Raw genomic sequence first — 23792 nt, 5'->3', positions numbered from 1 at the left:
TTGTCTGCTTCTACAGTCCTCGCTTCTGACACATTTCCGGTTTGGGATATCTAAGCAGGTTTTAGAGTGCCGCCTCACTAGGCAAAGTGGCTTTAACAGGTAGGTTTAGCAACAGTAGGCAGAACACCTCAGTTTGAACCGTGTGAGAACTGTGGAAGTAGCATGTACTGCACAGTTGCACAAATGTATCATTGAATGACTTCCATTAGTTGCTAAGTTTGCTCACCCAGGCATGGAAACACTGTAAATGTCTCTGTAGGTTGAGTTGCTAATTGCCATTAAAGACGCATACAATCTATTTGAAGAGTCAGTGGGTGATGCATTCACGCAATGGGAACGCAACAGCACAGCTATATGGAGGGCTATAGGAGTCGGGCCTCATGCGATAGACCGTGCATCTTAACGCACCATTTTCTACTGTGGTTTGAAGCCAACAGTTTTTGCTCTCCTTGCCGGTATGCATTTTTGCTCCTTTTCTTACCAGTTCTAACCAATTCCTGGCCTTCTTCCCTCCCAGCTCTCCTTCCTTCCTGGATGGGCTTCCTTCAGTCTGGCATATTTTAGGGTCCAGCGCTCTCCATGTTCAATCACCATCTTAATCTTCCTGGCCCCTCCGCTCGTGCCTGCTTAACTGCCCTGCGGTTTAGAACCAGCACCATCATCTGCAAGGCTCCCCTGCCAGTGCTCTGCATTGTCCCTGTGCCACATCAAATCAGGGGGAAGCCATATCGTGGTACAGGGAGTTGGCCCATGTAGGAGCAAAGTGCGCAATCTCCCAAGGTTTGGTGGGTCAGCTCTCAGTGCCATTTGGCACTGAAATATCTCCACGGCTGACTCCAAAGAAGGACAGAGAAAGACCTAGAGGAGTGCTGGTACACCGCGCAAATGGGATATCCTCCTTGACTACTCATTAAGTTTTCACTTTGTAATGCTTTATCTTTTGTAAAACTGTACATATTAGTTTAATGAGACAGTCCGTAATCTGACCCCGTCAAGGAGAATGGGGTCACCTCTTCACCTATGGCAGGAGGCCTAAGAGGGTGTTTGTCAGAGCTAGTCAAGCACAGATGTAGGGTGAAGGAGTTGGGAGGACCCCAGTCTCTGTCCCCTTAAACATGTGCCAGGTTACAACTGAGAGGTACCACTGACAATCACCCCATGCCAACCTTATACTATGCTGGCCGATATTTTCCCTCTCCCATTCCAGAACTACCAAACTCAGAAGTCCTTGCAATGAAGGAAGACTATTCAACCCACAGGGAAGCAACGCAGTGACAAAGACTTAACTGGCAAGGCATTCCCCACAGCAAACAATCAGACCACTCTGGTAATACGGGATACAAACATTGAAACCGACAATTACTGTGCAGGGCCTTCCACCATGAAGCACTGGTGGACCAGTGTTTGAAAAGGGGCCATTACTTAAAGGGAACTTTATAGTTACCCAACAGAATTACCCCGTGCCCTGGGTGAGAGCAAGGCAGAGATTGTTCCGGGAAACCAGGTGTGCATGAGAGCCGAAGGAAGGAGGAGGAGGGCGGGAGGAGGATCAAACGGGACAAACAGAACGGAAGAGTGGGGTTTTGAATGACAAAGGAGGGAACAGTGGACCGCAAGACTAGGTGGTGGAAGGATGGTGGAGCAGAGCATGGATGGGACTGAAGGAGAATGTGTGCAAAGTGAGGTATTGCTTGGTAAGAGAAAGTGGTACTTCGTGTGAGTGATAGTGAGTAGTAGGAGAGGAGTAGACGTGAGGCTGAATAACACTGGAGGGACAGAGGGAGACAAAATAGAGAGGGAGGAGAGTATAAGGAAGGGAAAGAAAGAAAATCAGGGCGAGGAGTAGAGCATGGGAGGGACAAGGGATGGGAAGATAGCTCAGGTGCAACATGCTTGCCTTGGAAGCAAGACAACGCAGAGCAACACAGGTTCGATCCCCGGGTCTGCGCTTAGAAGCCTCTAGGTATTAAGTGTATTATAAATAACCAATTACAAGTGAAACCTGGGCGGTCAGAGGCACAATTCCCTGTTCCAAAAGCCATCTTTCATTTTGTGGGACACCAGGTTCAGATCCACCTAGAAGGCCCTGGGAGAGTAAACGAGATAAAGATGTTGCCTTTAGGAGGCCCGCACACAAGCTAGTAAGATTCTAGACAGTAGGGACTACCGATGTCCAGTGACCATCTGGGGGAGGGGGTGTTCAGAAAGTCTGGGATATACATACACTTGCACTTCATTTTCCCCTTTTGAATTCATAACAAAATCCCTTGAACAATCTTTCAGAGTTGGTGTGTTCTTGAGGTCTATTTGTGGATATTGCATGGGTGGCCCATATAAGCATGAAAGTGATAAAGAAAGACACTGTAGAAAAAAAAAATAGGTATTTCAAAAGAAACAGTACACATCTTCAATAAGCATGCGTTTCTATTTGAATAAAGAGGATTCTGCACATCCAGTGAAAAACCTATTGCCACATTTTCAATGTATCAATTTTTCAGAAAAAACACAGAAATTCATCTAGTGCTGTACTCACCCAAGCTCCGTCATGCCATCCACAAATTCCTTTTTACTAAATTCACATTGTGTGGCTGCTCTGAACTTCCACGCTATTACTAAGACACTAATACTGGCAGGATCAAGGTTTAAATCATCGCAAAACTGCTGAATCCCATCTATGCCGATTTTAGTCTCATCTTGAGGGTCTGCATTTAAAAAATGAAATGTTAGAAAAAATGCCAGAAAGCGTAGAACACATCTGTTCATCACAATTCAGCATGCGTACCACTGAGCATATTAAATAATTTTCTACAATAAAACAGGAAACTTTACAATAGTCCATATCAAATCATCTGTTGCGAAGCACCCGCATTTAAGCTCAAAGTGTACCATTCTGAATGTGCGTCTAAGCAGTACATATTTTGTTTGAAAAGAAAAGCCCCTCAAGTTTATAGCCGCACACACTGATCACAGAACAGTTACATTTTTAGCATTTTAGAAACAATGTCAAACTCTTCAAAGTGCAAATTCACGTTCAAGATTGCCTATGCGAGCATCAAATATCCTGAAGAGCTACCCTCAATCAATGTCCCTTTGAGCCAAAGAAAAACAAATCTATCAGGGTTTTTTTTCCCTAAAAAGGGACATGACATGGGTTCATCTTTCAAAAAAGCTTTTATATTTTAGGATAAATATGCCCAAAGATCTTGCAAAGAATAAGCTAAAACTGACATAAAATTACTTTGATTTGTATTTGATAAATGGTGGCGAAAAACACAAAAATCGGTCAAATAACCAAGAACATATTAAAAAATATTAAAAAGAAGGACCATATGTTGGTCACAAATGAAAGATATTTTAACATTGAAAAAACCTTTAAACTAGTGCCAATTAAATATTTTACATATGTAAATTTGATTGGACTGGGATACTGAGTGTCTACATTAGGAACAGTGTAGACAATTGAATAGTCTCTTGCCTTTATTAGTCAATAATTCAGCCTAGAGCAAAGAAATACAAACAAATCGGCATGTCATAGGTAGCTTGGGCATGTCAGCTGTGCCTTCCTCAGGATTGAAGAAGCCCAGAATGCCAGCAGCATATAAGGATTACTTACCAGAGAGGGAGCCATTCAAGATAAGAAGGGCATTGAAGGCAGAGTAGGCAGGCTTTGTGCCTACTGAGGCTAAGCTCCCCGACTAGTGCAGCGGTCAGTGTTGCTTCCAAGCTCCATTCTGTGTGAGGTGGGCAACAATGTGAAATGGCTTTATCACCTCAAAAGCAGAGGAACATCTGAAGCCATGTCAGAAATGGTGCTGTGCTCCAACTGTAGCACGTGGACAAACAGTTATGAACACCAACCAGAAGCAGTCCTCAGCTTTCAGCCAAGATGTTACAAGCATCTTGCTCATAGAAACTGCAGTAGCCCTCTATGAGCTCCTGCTTCCCAAGCTGTGCCAATGCTCTCCTGCCCCATCCCCCACCTGTGTGTTCCCTTTGCCTCACCACCACTGCATCAGGCCACTCAACCACCAACTTGTTCAGTCTCCAAACTGTGTCCCCCTTGCCTCACCCCCTCTTCCCCCAAATGATTGATCTGAGGACTTGGCCTAAGAATCCAGCAGTCTGATCTCCCGGTCCACAACTCTTACATAATCTTGTGTCTGTTCCTACATGCCAGAAAAATACTTAAAGTAAAACAAAAAACAAACTTTTCAAATAAACCTGCATTCCATTACCAAATATATGTACATAACTTCTATGTCGCACTCTACTAATACACATATACACAAATAATATTTACAGTCCGGGACGCAAGGACTGTTGGTTTTTCAAAAGTTTAATCAGCATTGAATCTTTGGAAACCAAAACAATCCATCTTATTTCCTATGCACCAAACACCCATTGTTAACATGACTATTATGCTACAGTAGCAAAGAACACAGAAAATTCCAGTTTAAAATATTTGATAAGCCCATGCTGGTTGTAGTATTTGGCCTGCCCAGTTTGCACTCTTAGGTTGCAAAGTCCATTGATTGGACTTCACAGATTGCCCAAAAACTGGTCAACATACCGCTATAGCGCCATAAAAACAAGTTTCCATGACTGAAGGATTCCAGCTCTGCCCACTATGACTTTGGCGAAAAACAGCATCTGAACTTTCTTTCTTAGAAGACAAATCTTTCCAGAACAGATGCCAACCCAAAGAGTATAAGTTGTATGGGAACCATAAGAACATTATTCCAAGAGGAGTTATGGTGTAATGGCCCATGTGTAGAATAAAAAAAAAAAACAGAAATACTCCAAGGGATCGCAAACGGCCTACATCCTTTTATCTGCCTCACTTCTCTTAAAAAAATGCCTGTTTTTTTAAATTTAACTACACCGTCTTACCGCCAGCATCTTACACCTTCATTTTCACTTTTCACTGCATACAAATTGTCCGATAACCCAAACAAGGCAGTATAGCAATGTACAGTCATGTGTCACCACTTTGAATCCTCTATGGTAGTGGTTTGATGTATAAAAGACTTCTAGCATAACTTCTATGACTATTGTGAGGAGTGCCCACTCCGACAAAAAGCATCCAATTGACAATATTTCCATACCTTTATTTTTGTGAACATTTTCCTATACGGACGTAGATGGAATGGAACCTATTCTTTTAGCATGCACAAATTGACGTAGATTTTCTTCTCACAGTGATAAATTGAAAAGCACTTGAGCCGACCTGAGATCAAAGGAGTCATAGCCCGATGTTGCAGATTTTTTTTTCCTAAGCAAGTGGACAATTTAAGGGTTTATTTTCAGTTTACAAAGTTCACAATGTTTACAAATAACTAATGTTTGAAATGTCACACTTTAAACCCGGAAAAAATATTGTTGATACGTTTTTAAATAAGGCATATTTCAGAATGGCGTTAGTCCAACTTGGTGAGATTGGAGGGGAAGGGGTAACCTTATTCAACCAAAGGTCCAAATTTCAACATGCGTCATTTTTCCAAGGGCCAAATCAAGATGAGCGCAATGAGACAAGGTTCAAGTTTGAGTTCTTCCTAGAAATAGCAAGTGGCCATACAGGTTTGTAAACACTGAGGGACAGTCCTGAATCACAGTTACTATTCCTCCTCCGCTTCACCGCCCCCCATTCACTGCATTCACATTAGACATAGGCCAAAATGGGCTCTCACTTCTGACAGATGTCAGCAATCCCAGATTTTTCCCTCTGGAGGTCCAATAGATTAGAGTAACAGCAGAAAAACATTCCTCCACACATTAACAGTATGCTGGATCACAACTAAACCCCATCATCAAACCACATACTTATTTCAGTACTCCATTAAAGTACTAGAAACTGCCCTCACAGGTTATACACTGGTTATTCATGACAGTATGCATTCCTTCTTTTTGTGATCAGCAATATGATCTGATCAGTCCTCTAATGCTACAGGCATGCACACTATCACACTATGAATTCCATCTATTAACTGTAGGATACTTTGGTGGTTTTACTCAGCTCCCCCTTTTGCATCATAGTGCATGAGAGACATTCCACCACAAGGGAAAGAAATGAAAAAGGAGATTATGTTAGTTTGCAAGTGGTACACTTACTGCGTTTGAAATTGAAGTTGAATTAATTATGTATGTATTGGTAATGTTTGCTCACCTAAAAAGTAGACACCTGCATTAATGATATAATGAATATCACAAGCCACTTTCGCAGAACCAACAATGCCCAATTTCTTTTTTTCCAGATGCACTAATCAGTTTAAACAATTGCCTTGGGCTACATGCCACCAAACTAATTACAGAGGAGAATACTACTTTTTTTTTTAGGTGAGCACACAATATTACCAATACTTACTTAATTCAACTTCAATTTCAAACAGTATTTGTAGCACTTGTAAACTAACAATCTCCTTTTTCCTTGCTTTCCCTTGTGCTGGAATGTCTCGTACATTATGACGTGATTATCTAAATTGGTTTGCACCGCATACACCAATCGCCCAATAATCTGTGATGAATTTACTGCAACTAATAATGGGATAATTAATAGGACCTATGATGTAATGTCATAATATAAATCCCTGTCTCTGTGAAATTATACACATGTAACCACACACTACCCACTAAATCACTCATCACTCTGCACTTGTCACACTTGTGTTTGGATATGATGACCAATATTCGAATGACCAATGTATGCATGATAACTGCAGCCTTGATAAAAACCTTGTAATGCTCGAAACACGTGTAGGCACTCGGGTGATTAGAAATATCTAATGATATTAAGCTACAACGAGTGGACTATATTTTGCATTCTATAAGACTCCTATAAACGGAGGAATCCGCCAAGAATAACAACAAATGTATAAAGCGCCAATTGTGTAGAAATCCAACACAAACAGATGTATTTTAGAGCATACATCGATCGTTCTTAAAAAACATTCCAATGCAAAACCCCAGAGTTTTTCTCACTTTAGCACATGCGAAATCGACGGGTCGGGTACTGCTATCTTGTGCTAATCTCATCCGTTGATTCATCACCCCAAGTTAAAGTGCCTTTGTCGCACTAATTCAGATCACCCGCCCTTAACAATGACATCACTAGATACGCATGATGAGCTCCACCTATGATGAGCTCCACCTATTTTAATGCCGTTAGTGGGCAGCATAGCCAAAAGTACCCAGTCATCACCAACGTCATAACGTTATCCAACGCAGAACCAGGAACAAACACATACATCCATAACAGACGCAAAGCGATAAAAACAGTTTATTTTGAAGAAAACAGCAATAGTAGGGAGTGTAACAAGTACTTTTAATTTTGACATACCTGAAAAGAGGTAATTAAGACCACGAAAACATGAGTAACCTTTTCCAATAGAGGTTAAAGCTAGCTAACATCACAAGGTTCTTAATTTTTGTTTAACTGAACAGTGATTTTATGATGCAGATTCTGTTCATCAATCGATTAATCCCAGTCTTTGCATTCTTCACAGACCGTTATCTTACATCAGCGATTTCTGATCAAGGAACATGGCGTTTCAAAATAACCTTTGGTCTTTTCTCCACTGAATATTTTTGACTTGGCCAAACCCCTGGCCACACCCCCAGACCCCTAACTTACCTTGCCCCGACTCACTGACCCCTGCAACGCCGGTTCCCTTTTACTTCCATGATCATAAACTGGTGCCACAGGGTCCTGTTTTTTTTTCATTTCTTTTTGGGACAACAGACCTTTTTGGAGTTGGGGGGTGGCTGCAGGGGTTGCAGGGTAAAAGAAGGTAACATTTTGGAAGGTAAAACATTTTGTGGTACCTTTTTTAGAACGTTGGGTTGGGTAGGTCAATTAAATGTGGTCTTTTTTGACAAAACCAGATTTCATGGGTCGAACCTTTCCCTTCCTACAAACAAGATAGCAGCCTTTGATAGCTTCTGCCAATTTAACAAGAATAACGCTGTTCCACTTGCTAGCAGAGAATATGCTGATTTGTGCACTCATCTGCAGTAATGAACAAATATCTGCATGGGGGTAGATCTTGTTGGGAATAGTGCTAGGCAGCCCCACTGAATTCTTGGGGCCTTCAATGAGCTGCAAATCGACCTGTCGAGCATGCTCTGCCAGCCGTCCCTCCAAAAATGCTTGTTGGGAATATTTTTCATTTGGGGATTTCAGCCTTATCCCGAGCTGCGAACATTACAATTATACAATTAATCTGCCCATCTGTTAAGCGAAGCAATCACTCAAGAGATGGCTCAGAGCTGCAGGCCCTGTTGCATTGGAGGCTTAGTCCTCTAGCTAGGAGTCAATCTTCAGCAGACTACTTCTAGGTTCCAACGAGATTGCACAGAAGGCTTTGCCTAATCAGCATATCTCCGACACTGCGCTCAGTTCACCAGCGCAGTAGGATCCAATGGTACTCTTGGGTACTGGTCCCTCTGCCAGGTTGATTATTGCAAGAGGACCTGCAAAATCCAAGAGTTAGTCCCGGAAAGGACCAGTTAATTCCCTTCAGTTGGAGTCCTTGCTATGTATGGGAAAAAAAGCCACCTTTATCTTACTGAAGGTACACACTGCCTCAGGAATGCTCACCTTCTACTGTTCTGTGTGGCCTGGGTGGAATTGGGGCAGGGGGGAGTAATCCCTCGCAGGTTTTGGTTATAAGCCATGCACTTTCCTCCTGGGAAGTTATACAAGCTGATGGCAACCTCACAGAATTCAGAGTGCTCCCCTTTCTTGGGTCTTTTGCATCTTCTGCTGCCTAGAAGAGTATCCAGACCCTGCAGGCTCTGCTGCACAGGCTGGATGCATTCAGTCACTGTCTCAAGTCTCATAGCACTTCTGAAACGAAGGATGCAACCTCAGTCGGAGAAGAGACACACCTTCTTCGAAAACTATTTAATCCTTTTAACACTTCCTGGGTGGAGCCCGCATGTCTAAACAACGTTTTTATCTCATCAGACCTCTGCGCCCTGGGCTCTCAACTCAGAAGACTGAGGGTCCTGGATGATCTATAGGAAGCAAGTAGTATGGTAAGGATAGTCACCTACTAATTTAATTAGATATTATGGAATCAGAAAAGCCGGCTCAGGGGGAATATTCAGTATACTTTTACAGAGGTTTGCATGCTCTGCGGACCACCAATCCCCTTTCACTTCCTAGGTTATGATAAGACGACAGGTGCACACACATGCACCAATGGAGTGTCTTATTAAGAGCATCAGCAACTGCTATCCAAGTGCTGAGTGCTAGGAGAGCTCCACGGTCTAAGCACGGCTAATAAGTTGCAGCTCTCCAAAATCTTCAGCCTTCTGCCTACTCCCATTCTCTTAAGAGGTCTAACCAGTGCTTCCTGTGACTGCACACCAGACAGGACACACAGGCAAGAGAAACAGAATGTGCAGTCGCTTCTGGGCACATTCCAAATCTAAGTTCCTAGCACAAAGTGGTCTCCGAGGGGACTGTGAACGGAGGAGAAAGACTAAACATTACAGGTTAATGATGCCTGCAGTTGATCATATGAACACAAAGCACCTAGGATGACAGCTAGTATGAAATAGGGTACAGAACTTGCTGAATGTCAAAGGCAAGAGGAATTCCTTACATCGTCTCGGTTTGAACAGAAGGAGATGTTAAACTATTCAGTCTGATATACGAGAACTATATTGTTTTGAGTTGAAGTTTTGATTTAGAACTGTTTGTTAACTATGAGAAAAGTAAAGCAAGAAAAACATAATTCCTGCCTCCAGTCTTGCCATGGAAATCAACTGACAAGCGTTTGCTCTATGATGCAGTTCCTCACGGTTACAAATAACAAAAATGAAACCCTATACATTCTTCACATCACTGTTTTTCTGAAGTGCATATATAATTTGTATTCCATAAGAAATTAACTGTCAAAAAAGGGTGAGAACAAACATGATGTATTTAAGAAAGGATAACTATTTCAAATGTGTGATATCCTTTTATCCATTTCATGCTTTGTATTGTGTTAACTACAGTGAGAAGAATAGTTTGGGCAGAAATCAAATCACTTGAATATTCAGAAGCTCGTGTTCTACAAAATGTGTATAACTTATTTGAGTATTTGTCTGGAAAGATACGAGGGCCTCAAGTGGGAGGGCAGTCCAAATGGCCTGATTTCATGCCAAACAACCCAAGTGGGGTAAGTAGGCCCCCTGCCTGGCATTAGGGTATGTTAAACAGGTGTCCATTCCCAGCACTTTCTTTGCACTGAAAATAGGAACAAAATGGAGGCCTGAGGAGCAGTGTGGGTTGAGGAGAGCTTGTTCCCACCCCAAAAGTGAAACATTTTGCAGGTCGATTTAGAGGGGAGTTTGCACACACCTAAGAGTTGTGGAGATGTTTAATTAGAGATTCTCTGTAATGTTATATTTATTTAATTATTTGTTGAATATTCAGTAATGTTCATATTCATCATTAAGTTCATACTATATTTAATCAGTGACCACAGATCCAAAAACATATCAATGAGATTTCTTTATCTTTTAAATATTGTGTGATCCTGCTAATGTATTCAGAAGTGTAGCGTCACTGTACATTCACACATATTGGGTTTCCTTGACATGTAAAATATAGATGAATTGACAACATATTCCACAAAAATATGTTTTCATTCAAAATATACAAGGTAGAAGCTTTTCTCAAATTTGAAATGGGACTTAATCAGGGGTTGACTTTATTAAACATGCCACTAGGAATGTGGACAACCCTCCATTTTGGAGGCGGTCACTCAAGCATGCATCATTTTATCAGCATCCCTTAGAAGCCAACAGTTGAAAATATTGTTTCATTTCTTTAATTTGGCTCCAATCTTGGTATTAAGTTGGCTAGAACTGATGACTAATAACTATGTCAGAAAATGTATATCATTATGTTACAGGCTCATCTAAGAGCACACTTTTTGTGAATGCATTATTTCCCATCTATTACACTCATTTCATAGTTTGTTTCTTATGCCTAGCAAAATGTGTTAAAATAAACAACTTGAATCGGTCCTTTATTTTTAAACACATCATCACCGCACACCAATAAGTTCAAGACTGGACTATCAATAACAACTGAAGCCAAAATGCTACAAAGACTGAGTTCATTTCTTTGGGTCTCCCAACGCAGAATCCTCGACCTTTCAAATGCCATCCGCAATGGGCACCTCCCCAACCCCCAACTGAACAAGCTAAACATATTGGAACTATTTTTTACAATCAACTGTCTTCCCAAATCCAGGTTGACTCCTTAGACCAAAGAATTATTCAAACACTTTATGTAACCAGGGTTCTAGAACTTTTGAAATTAAATTATATTAACAGTCTAGGATAGATCTAGCATTACACAATAATCAGATTCATTAACTATAGCTAATCCAAAGGAAAGCTGCAAGACTAATCTTAGGCCTTATCACTCCAGCATTGAATGTCAACCAATGGCTCCCATTACACAAACAGATCATCTTCAAAACATTTTGCATCATTTATCAAGATGTAGGCTACACGAACCTCACTACCTCCAAATATGCCCCAATGAGATTTTTATCATCAACAGGTGGTCTGATCAAAAGTAGTTTCTCTAAAGCTTGAACCTTGAGGGAGATAAAATGCAGCAGTTCGAGCTAAACACTAGAAGAGCCCATCACTGGACCTCAAAACAGGATCCAACCAAAGAGGGTTAAACGCGATTGAAATCATGGCTCTCTGGGTAAGCTTTGTAATACGTCCAACACCCTTATTTCTGTTAAATAGCAGCTAGAGCATCGCACTACCAAGATCCAGGGGGCACGGGGCTCTTCCCGGACAGGTTTTCGCTCTACAGAACACCTTCAACTGGGTAAGCCAGTCTCCCTGCACCATCTGGGTGATAGTCTGGCTTTGCTTCATCCAGGAACATTCCCCCATCTCTCTCAACCCCGAAGAAGGCACGAGTCTGTGGTAATTCACACTACAGTTCTCTCTAGTGACATTCTTGGTCTCTAAATGGTTATCTTAACTGTCTCTTCCACACCCCAGTTCTAGGTTGTGTTCCATAATGCCTCCTCTATATTAACATGAAGTTCTTTATTTCATGTACCAAAAGCAAACAATTATATTTGACAAAGTAATGCATACAGTAAAAACAACCAGTAGAAGCAGTAGTGGCGTGCAATAGAACAATCAGGTAATAGCAAGCGGGACAACCATGATGGCAAGGTGAGGGAGAAAAGAAAGAAAGAAAACCACACACAGACACTGGCTGAATCTCCACACTAACCCCCTCCTAGGGTTTAACGTTTATAGAATCTCATTTCTGAATAAAAACATATCTTGTTTTTTGCTTCCAACCTCACTAGTTATGTATGCTTCCGTTTTACTCTGTGTAATGCCTACCAAGCCCTTTAACCAGTACTCAAGTTGGATGATTTCAAAATTTCAAATTAAAATAAAATATATATTAAAGGTAATTAATTGTGGAGCAAGTATTTCTCACCATTAACAATAGCAAAAGCATGACTGTCCATTGTATATTTTTTCAAAGATGGCGGGAATCCTAATAAGCCATTAATTAAGGGGTACAAATTTCCTGTTGCAAGGTATTAGCATGCCATAAACAGTAACGCGCCACCTCAGTTCTACACATACACAAAGCACACCAAGTCTTACTTGCCAAGAGTGAAATATCACTAGCGAGTGGACCGTGCATGCTTATTTGTCATTGTATGCTAGTTCTTCATTAGCCAATTGAATAAGTTTAATTTAGTTTGCTCATAGTAGCATGTATTTTAAATCAATTTTGTTTTTCTGAAAATAATTAAAAAAATTAATTGAAAACCAACTTCAATATGCAGACAATAAGTTGAAAGCCTGCTTTCAGACTTCGGGCCTCATTCTGAGTTGGCCGGTAAACGTGCCGGTAATAACATTTACCGGCACTTTTACCAGATGCCAACTACAACTTTGCTGATAGGGGATTAAGGATTTACCTCCAGCTAAGAGCTGGAGATAAATTTGCCACAAGAAAACTACCTTTATTACCGGCATGGCCGGTAATTGCGGCAAATGCCCCCATGGAGTCCTATGGGACTCGATGGAATGGGGATTTGACGCCCTTACCGGCACTTTTAATCTGCTGGTAATTCCAGCAGACCAAGTGCCACTAACAGCAATGCCATTCGCCAGTATTCTGGTGGAATAACTGCGGGAATACCGGAAGACTTTTAATGAGGCCCTTCGCGTCATTATATTTTATTCAACATATTATGACAAACTCATTATGCATGGAAACACCCAGTGTACACAATTTATATTTAAAAAATGAAGTGCAATGAATACTCAACTACTTGCAGAAGGTCGTTTTATTAAATCACATCATAAAAAATAAATCATCCACATTAATTCCATTTAACATCCCACAAGGATTGAAAATCATTGATAGGTAAAGAAAAATTGGATCTGCAGTCTCCTTTTTTTGCAGGAATAAGCCCATGTTAAATTCCTATAAATTTGACATATTCAGCATTTTCTTTCTTTGTCATGCTCCAATGTCGCACTAATGGTTAGCACATCTTACTGTTTCGCATGTCTTAATATTTTTGAAAGCATATTTAAGTGAAAATCCCAATAAATTAGGCGGCAATGTTGCATGTTTAGCTCCCATTGCACCATCCTTCATTTTTCAATTAAACACGAAGATGGTATTTGCGATTGTCACCTCCAATATTCCAACTGTTGTGAATTGTAAGGTTCTATGTTAATTCATCCCCAGTTTCTTTTCCCCCAGCATTTTTTTGCCGAACTTTCCTTGCCCAAAAAAAGCATAAAATTGTTTATTTTATTAAACCCCCATCCCCTATTAATTATTTCCTATTTCGCACCCCAGCCTACCCCTTATATGCCCTTATTCCCCCGCCCCCATATTTGTCAATGATTATTTTCGTGCAAACACTTTCGGGAAAAAGATATCACGAAAAAGAAACTGATGGTGAATGAACATCGTATCAAATTGCGTTTGCCGTCTACGAAAAAAAAGAATGTACTGCTGCTAAAGAGTGCACAATCTATATCAAATGTACAAACAAATATGTAGATTCTCAATCAATCTTCTAAAGTTTATCACAATCAATTCATACGCTCTTTCACATATAGTTGTGTTATGCAGCAACAGCACAAATATTGTCACTGCAATTGTAGCCCAAGCACAAGGAACCAGCATGACTGGTATTATACCTGGTGCACCAACATTCACAACAGCCTTAATAGTTGAACTAAAATAAACACAAGTGTGGTAACATTTGTGTAAAAGCTTTTATTACACTAATTCTAAGAACAGCGAAAACTGGGTTATTGCACTTGCTCTCCAACCAGCAAAACGCATTGACTGAGATCATTCTCCACCAAGGTTCCTAAATAAGCTTTGTATGTACGTAAGAAACTCTGCCAACATGCAATGACATCACGTTAATAAGTGATGCCTTTAGCTTCAAAACCGCACAGGAGGATGCCACATGTTCTGCTAACGTAGCAGATTCTAGGTCAGTAGCTTATCATTAAATGCTAAGCCTTTTTGCTATTGTTCCAATTACTTCTTTCTGGTAAGGTTTTTAGATTAATTTAGGAACCAATAGACTAATCTTTATTTATAAAGCACAATGTGTGTGTGTATATATATATATATATATTTGTCCGGCTATACAAATCCACACTGCTTAACCCACTGCTACCAAATTTTGCATGAGACAGATTCCTCATTTGTCTGGGCAAGATTGTAGTCTTGTTTGGATGCAAATAATTTACTCCGTAGACACCCACATTTACTGATGCTCACCCCGATTCAATGCAGTAGGTAATAGAAGAAGGCAACATTTGGAATAGTGTCTGAAGCAAAATGTACGATGTGTTGGTTATTCCTTTCAAACTGTATACAGTAGTAATACATTTCAAAGTGTTTATTAAAGCATTTTTAAAGGGAATTAAAACAAACTTTTTTTTATCACGTCACACCAAATATGGGCAATGGCAAGGTTACAGTTTACTTAAGTTCATTCACGAGAAGAGAGCACAATCAATCAATCTTTCTTGGACATTTTCTCAAATGTGCTGAAGCCATTGAGTGACTGAAACATTCCGCATAAATAGACTGGTTTACATGAAATTTAGAGATGAACTTGGGGGAGAACCTAGGGTGAGTACGTAAAACCAGCTTGTCTGTGTACAACAAAGAAAGGATCCTGCACTGACGACGCTTGTATTTCATTAATTCTTCTTATGGAAGTGATAGCCACTAAGAAGGCAGTTGTGTAAGTCTGGTGTTTGGGACTAGACTTGTGCATTGGCTCGAAAAGGGGGTCCCATAGCTTAGCAAGTACAACTTTGAGATCCCATCCTGGCGGTGGGTTTCAAATTGGAGGGTGGAGTCTCTTTACTCCCGCCAGGAATGCTTTGATGACGGGTACCTTCTACCATGAGACCTTATTATGGGAAGTGGTATAGGCTGACAAAGCTGCCAGGTGGACCTTTAAAGAGTTGAATACCAACCCTGCATCTAGCAAGTGGAGCATACAAGTTAGAATGTGGGAAGGAGTACATTCTATGGGGTCAGTTTCTTTAGACTGGCACCAAATTACAAATCTCCTCCACCTGTCAAAATAACAGTGCCTCGTGTTAGGCTTTCTTGATTCCTTCAAGATATCCATACATCTCTGTGGCAGATTAAGATGTCCAAACTCTATGACCTCAGGAGCCATGCTGCCAAGTTCATTGAGTAAGGTTGAGGGTGCACTGTTAGTCCCCTGTGCTTAGTGAGCAGATTGTATGGGCACAGGGATTTGATGGGATCGCAAATGTGCAGATGTGGCTACCAGGGTTGTCTTGCCCACATAGGAGCAACTAGGATGAGCGTCACCTGTTCCTTGTGGATCTTGTTCACCACCTTCCTCATTAGAGGTGTTGGGGGGAGATCAGGGAGGGGGTGGGGAGCGTAAGCAAATTTCCCTGACCAGTTCATCCATAGGGCGTTCCCCCTTGGCGCCTGGCTGGGGGAACCTGGACGCGAACTCTGGGCATTGCCTGTTTTCGCTTATAGCGAAAAAGTCTATTGTAGGGAAACCCCATTGAGAGAAGAGGTGTTCTACGACCCCTGTATGTAGTTGTCACTCGTGTTCTTCTGGTAGGGGAATCTCTGCTTAATGAGTCTGCGAGAGAGCCGAGTTCCACTGGAACATGCTGTGAAGAGAAGAATATTTTCTGTTCGAGTGCCCATTTCCAAATTTGTTGCGCAAGCCTGGACAGATTTAGAGAACGTGTGCCCCCTGTTTGTTGATGTAAAAACATTGCTTTAGTGCTGTCTGTCAGGATTTGCACAGATTGGTTGGCTAGGTGAGACTCGAACGCCTGAAGGGCTTTGAATACTGCCAGTAGTTCTAGTAGATTGATGTGGTTCTGTGCTGCCACATGAGACCACATACCCTGAGCTGTGTGGTGAAGGTAATGAGCCCCACCCCACCCAGTGAATGAGGCATTTGTCATGACAATCGCTTTTACTTCCGGATCGTAGAAGGGTTTCGCCTTCAGATTTTCTCTTGTCCACCAGCAAATATTTAGTACTAGTGTTGGCGAAACGACCATTAGATCGTCGCACTGCGCACGTGTGGTACCAGGTAAATTCAAGAGGTCATCATGCCTAGCAAATGCATTGCTTTGCACACTCTTATCTGGCGGCCGACCTGATAATGTGGTATTTGCAGTAACATGTTTTGGATTCTTTCCTCTGACGGAAAGACCAACCCCTCTTGTGTGTTTATGACAGCTCCTAGTAACGGCTTGGTTGTGCTTGGCACTAGGCTTGATTTTTTCTCGTTGATGGAAAAACCCAATTGGAAGAGTAGGTTGATAGTTCTCTGAATGTTTTCCTGCAAATAAGGGGAGAATCCCCTGTAATCAGCCAGTCGTCCAGGTAAGAGTACACTGGTATTGCCTCCCTCCGCGGGTGTGCTGCCACCAGTACCTTCGTGAATACCCTTGGAGCAGATGCTATTCCGAAGGGCAGCACTTTGAATTGGTAGTGCTGTATCACTATCTTGAAACGTAAGAATCTTCTGTGCGCTGGGAACATTGAAATATGAAAATGGGCATCTTTCATATCCAGTGTTGCCATGTAATCCCCTTTTTTAGTAGAAGGATTACCTCTTGTAGCGTAGTCATGCAGAACTTTTGTGGCTTGACATATTTGTTTGCAGGGCGCAAATCTAATACTGGGCGCATTGTTAGATCTTTCTTTGGCACAAGGAAGCAAGTTGAATAAATACCCTTGTTTACCTGGTTGGCCAGGACGACTTCGATGGTGTCCTTTAGTAGAAGCATGGCGATTTCCCTGAGGAGGATGCGCTGGTGTTCCTTGGAATGGGTCTTTTGTCGTGGGGGGTGGTTCCGGGGTTGCTCGAGGAGCTCTGTACACTATCCCCCTGTTACGGTGCACATCACCCATCTTTCTGTGGCGATTTCCTCCCATGCGTGGGTGAAGCTGGATATGCGCCCTCCTACTGGAGAGGCATTGGAGGGCACCTGCAGCGGAAAGTCACTTCTTCTGAGGTGGGGTACCAACTCGGGAGGAGTTGCCCCTACTGCGACCGCAGGATCTGCGCGCTCCTCTAGGGTAATTCTGGGAGGACTGACCCGGATTGTTTCCCCAGGCAGTACCTTGGCTCTGGGTACAGGTGAAACCTCTGAATTTTGGCTGTGTGAGCGACGAAAATTCACGTTTCCCCTCTGGTAAGTAGGTCTATTGGTCAGTTGGCCCAATGACTTGAGAGTATTGTATTCTTCTTTAGCCATTTTTAAGGTGTCCTCGACAGCCTTGCCAAAAAGCACATTGGGTTCAACAGCATGTTAATAAGGGTAGCTTGCATCTCTGGTTAAAACCCGATTGGCGCAACCAAGCGCAACGCTTAATAGTTTGTCCCTTCTGCCATTCTCCTGCCTGCGTTATCCGCGGTGAATAACTTTTAAATGGGACGCTTGCAAACATGCATGATAATTGAACAGTCGTATGAAACTTATGTCCATGACCATTGGGATTATGGGATGACCTTGTAACAATATCAAAACAGTATAAAACTGCTGGTAATACGTATTTCGTAAAGGTTACACAAGTGTCATCTGGGTTATGCAAGTACAGGCTGCACACATTGGTTATTCCTAGTCTGGCATCCTGGCAATGTTAGTAAGTATACTTCTCCGTAATAGGAAAGGAACGAGGTACGTGTGCAATAGCATCAGCTATTATTACCACTAACCACCCGCTAGAATATCAACACAGGTTTTCCCTCTATCCGAAGGTGAATTGAAGGCACTGCCATACCTTCTTATACTATACTAAGTGTGACACACTGATGGATAAGTATGAATATACACCATCTGGCAGATTAACAGCATTGTTGAGAATTGGGTATGTGTGAGTAGCAGTTACCATTCAGTACTCTTTCCATAATGATGGGAGCATTATGCAGGAGTACAAAGAGGAGTCCTGCTTTTGTGTCTATGGTTTTTCAACTGGTGGGTTACGGAGTAGGATGGACTCGAGGAGACAACACGGGTAAGTAAACTGCTATGAGATGCTGTTTTGGGGACAGGGGCTTAGCCATATACTTTATGTGGTACCCAAAGACGGACACGCTGTTGCATACGAGGCAGTGTTAATTTGCCCTGTATCCCGGTTCAAGACTGATACCAGTTATACAGACGCGACCGACCTGTAAAAGAGTTCCTGTCGGATTTCACGCAGGAAATGCGGTTCCAATTCGGACTGCAAGTGTGAATGAGCGGAACCCCCGGGGGGTGCCTATCATTGAGAGGGGACCATTCTGGCCAATATTATAACACACTAGATGGTGGCTAGGGTAGGCTGTACCTTATTTGGTGTTCTGGAGTATGTACATTTTGTCAGTTTACCCAACACAGAGGGATCATGATGATTTTCCTTTCTCCCCCCTCTTCTTTCAGAGACCCCAAAACGGAATTTAGCTAGTGTATGGGAACTTCCAACACACTGCACTGAAGAGTTATATTACATTGGAATTGCACATTTGTGGGTCATTCTAAAGGAAGGGGGGTAAAGTGTGTATGGGGTGAGATATCTATCTTTGTTGCCTAGTGTTTAATTCACCTGGCCCCACTGTGCTATAGATGGACCCTCTTTGTTGTTTAGGATATCTAGCCCCTTGGATCCAGAGTTATATGTTGCATGTCTGTTATGGGCAGTGAAGAAGGAAAAAAAAATCACATGATTCAGAATAAATTTTGCAGTGGGCTGCCTATGTGAGTATTTTGAGTATTTTTATTGTTAGTGTTTTCATTTACTTTTGGAGACCTTTGTTATTGAGTGGTCAGAAAAACCTACCTTTTTTATGTTATCATCTACAGGATCTAGTGTAATTGAATATTGGACACCTGTTGAAGGATTGATTCCACTATATCCATCCACATCCCCCAAGCTGGACCCCGGGGGTGAGTATGGTGTTTTGCATGTAATGTTGAGAAATGCTTTGTTGACATTAATAGTCATTGTTAGAAGAAATGGGTATGACACACAACCCTAATAGGTTTTATTGTCTGTATGTCTTTTAGATTACAATATGGCTTATTCCAGTCCATGAGAGAGGCAGGACAACTCGACTGAGCCCCACGTCCTGAGGAAGGTCTTAGAAAGGAAGGTCTTAGAAAGAAAGGACAAGATTGTATGTACAAAGAGACCGAAACACGTGTCGACGACCACACAAACTGTTTGAAAATTAAAAAACAAACTGTAGATGACTCTTAATAAGGACAGGGTCAGAGTGAAAAGAAGTTGAATAATTATTTGTGAACATTTGTGTAATATTAGATTGTGACTACAAAGAGTATAGTTGGCCATTATGGTTTTATGTATGGAAGCATGAATGAAGGATTGAGAGTTTTTGATGCCCGAGTTGTGAAAGATTAGGTTCATTGTTTTCTAATGTTTTAATGTGACATATAGACATATGTTGTTTGGATTAATTTAATAAAATGTGTATTTAACTGAAATGGTGAAGTGTGTCACCCTGATCAACTGGTCCACCATTTTTTATTGCTAAGAATTGTACCTGAAGGACCAGTGTTTAGATTGCAGGTATCACCTTTATTTAGAGACAGACTCGCTTCTGGACAAGAGAGGTTAAACGTTTCAGTTGCAGGGTCTGTGGAAATATGTCCAAGTCCTCCAAAAAGTCAAAGGGCTTCAAATTCCACGATTACAGGATCAAGTAACCAATTGTGAGGGAAGCAAGAAGAGAAAACCGTATTCAATATTGAGATTCCTCAATTCAAATCTTTCAGAATGTCTCAGCCCACCGTGGCCAAGCAGAGACTGCTGAAGACCATCACAGAGGAGCCAAGACGTCTGGATGTCTGCTGTAAGTGGACATACCCCTTTGGCCTCCAATATAAAACGGAGGGACGCAGTACACACTGTTTTTACTGTGGAAGAAAGGTCTCGATTATTGCACTTAACCATTAACAAGGAAGGGCTGGCCTAGGTCGCAGCAAGTACCAACAGAGCCTGAGTAGAGGGATCCTGGCAAATGGTGCACGCCCCTGGGTATGATCGGGTGCAAGAGCCATGTGGAGTGCTATAGTTATATAATGCTATCCGCTTCTCAGCAGAGAGCTGGTTGGAATTGATCCAAGAAGTCCTGTTTGCTGCAATGGGATCTGTAGTACCCACCACTGCTCTGAAAGTTTGGTTTGATATGTTGGGACATACAATGCAACTCGCTACTTGGAATAGCAGGGTCGGGTGGCTGGAGGGGGAACTAATCTTCCAGATCAGATGCTCCACTGATTGGTAGATATGTAGGCGGTACATATGGAACTTTTATACACAAATGATGGATTTTATTATAGTGAGCGATACTCTAGGGTTTGTATGGCGGTGCCGGACACTGGGAGAGAACAGGTAGTCAGAGGAGGAGGCATGGAAACAATGGGCCTACTAGGTTCGTTGGGGTTCACACGGGAGGTGGGACACTTTTTAGTGCACCATGGTGGTTAATGTGGGGACCCTTAAGGCTTGAGGTTTGAACGCACCAGGCATACGCACTCTGCTGTTCAGGGAGTTAAAAATATTGCAATTACATATAATAGCACTCCAAGAAACTAACCTGTTAAGGGACCAGCAAAGGCTTAGAAAACAATATCCACACCAATATCACTCTTCATCTGACAGTAAACGGGCGGGTATATCAATTCTAATACACAAGAATATGGGCTTCACACATATGGAAACCAGCAAGGACACTGATGGCCAATACATAATGGTACTGGGGGGAAGATCCATGGCAAGCAGCTTATGATAATATCATTTCACTCCCCAAACTCAGCTCAGTAACGTTTTATGTTGCGGATGCTGGCTGGAAGAAGTAGGGAGGAGGGGGCTTAGGGAACTCCTATTACTTGGAGATATTAAGTTGGTAATGGACAGGGACAGGTCAATGAAAACGACCTAATCCATGACGGGGTCAGCGTCTCCCACTCTGCGTAACTGCTTAAGTAATTTCAACTTATTAGACATATGGCTTAATATACACCCAGACACCACTGCTTCTACGTATAACTCCCATGTACACCTCAGCTTCAAGTATCGCAGCCCTACTGGTGTGTATCAGCCACTTTTACTCCCAAAAAATAGAAAATGGGGAGTACAAATACGCCTAACAAAAAATATGAAACCAACACATAGAACCGTGTGCCCCTGCATACACCCACACAGCTCCATGGATATGTTTGGAACAGAGTGCCTGTAGTACCACAGGAAGAAGCTACTATTATAACTGCCTGATCAGAAGAAGTAAACATGCATCTTTTAATGTGCATGAATAACTAGGTGAAAATAAATTAAGACAAATATTTCCATTGTCCAGTTAAAACATTTTTATTTGCTTATAACATACTGTCACTCGGAATTCAACTTACATTTTTACTCCTCAAAAAATAATTTTACTCCTAACTTAAAAAAAAATGTTTAAAAAAAAAAAAAAAAAAAAAAGAATCGGGAGTAAAATACTCTCACTTCCAAATCCGTATCTGGAGCACTACCCATAGTCTCATCAGGCAGGAAAGGGCGTTGAGCTCTTTTTGCATGTAATTTAAGAAGGGCAACCACACAGACATGAAGGGCATCAGAGTGCCATTCAAATTGGCAGACATGTTCCCCATTGCTCGAACATTCCAAACTTTATCAAGCCACAGATAAATTATTGGGGGTTCAGTTTTTCTCAAAGAGTGGAGAACAAAGTTTGGCCGTCAGTAGGAGGTGCGCTAAGTTCAGCCGAAGCCCTGACCTGCTAAAGTGCATCAGTGGATCCCAAATTACACAGCCTAGGGTCATTTGGTATTTCACCTTGAGCTTAGATCTCACCTCTAACCAAAATCTTTTCTCACACGGCAGCCACATGGTTATACATGCACATGAAAAGATACAGGTTTACTTCTGTCAATCAGGCAGTTAAAATAGTTTCTTCCTGTCGTACTATATGCACTATTGATCCAAACAAATACAGAGCTGTGAGGGTGAAAGCAGGGGTGCAAGATTCTACATGTCTTTGTCCTATTTTTTGTTGGGAGTATTTGCCAATTTTTAGGGAGTAAATGTGGCCGAAACTCTGCTTATCTTTAGGACGGACTACGGGCATTGACACTAGTTGATCTACCCTGATTGGTTAGACCCGTTTGATGCTTTGTACATATTGCTCGCTGCTGTGATTAACTTGTCAATTAACGTCTGATTTGAATACTCCTGAGGGGGAGGCAGGGGAGAGGGGGTTGGGGGGGGGGGGGATTAGGGCGGATATTTACACAGGTTAAGAATTTCTTGTATTAAATGCCGGCCGATGACGGAACATGGTATGATTTAAATACTAATAAAATGTTGGTTTAAAAATAAAATGTTTTTAGCACTAGAATTTTTGGAAAAGTCTACGAAAATTGATTTTTCCTCCACTATAGGGCAGTGACCACTGCTCTAGAATATTTATTTCTTTTGTTGAAACACTGCTGGTGGGGGTGGGGGGGGTTTAAAGAGACCAACCAGAAGTGGACCTTAATGGTTTCAACAAACGTTGAAGCAACGCTTACTGGTGTTGTTACTGAGCAGTTAGGCATACATTGTCGAGGTGGTAGATCCTGGTATACAATCAACAGCAAGGGAGATAAAGTATTGCCTACTGTGCCGAATCGAGGGATTCAGTCACTTTCCCACAAGGAGGAGCCCCTTCCTGTGAGGCTAGGGAGGTGAGCATGCTACACACACTCCATTTAGGGGTGACGGTAAGAGGGACCTCACAAGAGACTCCCTTTCCTATAAGGAATTCCCTTTTTACTAGCCCCATAAACCAGTACAACTATATGAACTGACAGACAATTAAATTCCTCTTACATGTATTATTGTAATGTAATACCAGAAGCATCATTCCAGCCTGGTACTGGAAAGAATAACAGCACGAGAGGAACAGTGATTGTCTATCAAGTACCGACACCAAGAAGCTGATGGGGGGCATAGTGAATATGGCCCCAGCACAGAGGAAGAACTTTACTTGGAAGCTGGGGAAGTCCCAGCAGTGAGTCATAAAAAGTGGCAGGCCAGGAGAACAAGGAAGTGAGACCCAGGAGTTTCAAACTGGCTGGGCCGATCAGGCTGGGAAATCGAGGGAGACGCTGCCTTGTTTGTTGAAAAGCAGCCAAGTAGAAGAGACAGCAGAATGCTGTCTAAACAGCAGAGCAGAGGAAATTCT

The 23792-nt window shown here is 42.0% G+C and overlaps 1 protein-coding gene across 9 annotated transcripts in view; it reads right to left on the bottom strand.

The window, feature by feature from the left end:
* Window positions 1-23792, bottom strand: part of DCUN1D2 (defective in cullin neddylation 1 domain containing 2) — a 325754-nt gene that overhangs the window by 152242 nt on the left and 149720 nt on the right. For all 9 annotated transcript variants that reach the window (XM_069637140.1, XM_069637141.1, XM_069637144.1 and 6 more), the window contains one exon: window positions 2534-2702. In XM_069637140.1, coding sequence (XP_069493241.1) covers window positions 2534-2702 — 169 coding nt within the window. The remainder of the gene's footprint in view (window positions 1-2533; window positions 2703-23792) is intronic.

Source organism: Ambystoma mexicanum, chromosome 7p (genome assembly GCF_040938575.1).
Source record: "Ambystoma mexicanum isolate Mex_15411 chromosome 7p, UKY_AmexF1_1, whole genome shotgun sequence".
In the NCBI taxonomy this organism is placed as follows: domain Eukaryota; kingdom Metazoa; phylum Chordata; class Amphibia; order Caudata; family Ambystomatidae; genus Ambystoma; species Ambystoma mexicanum.
The sequence above is the reverse complement of the archived record's forward strand: the minus strand, read 5'-3'. Positions and strand labels throughout refer to the sequence as shown.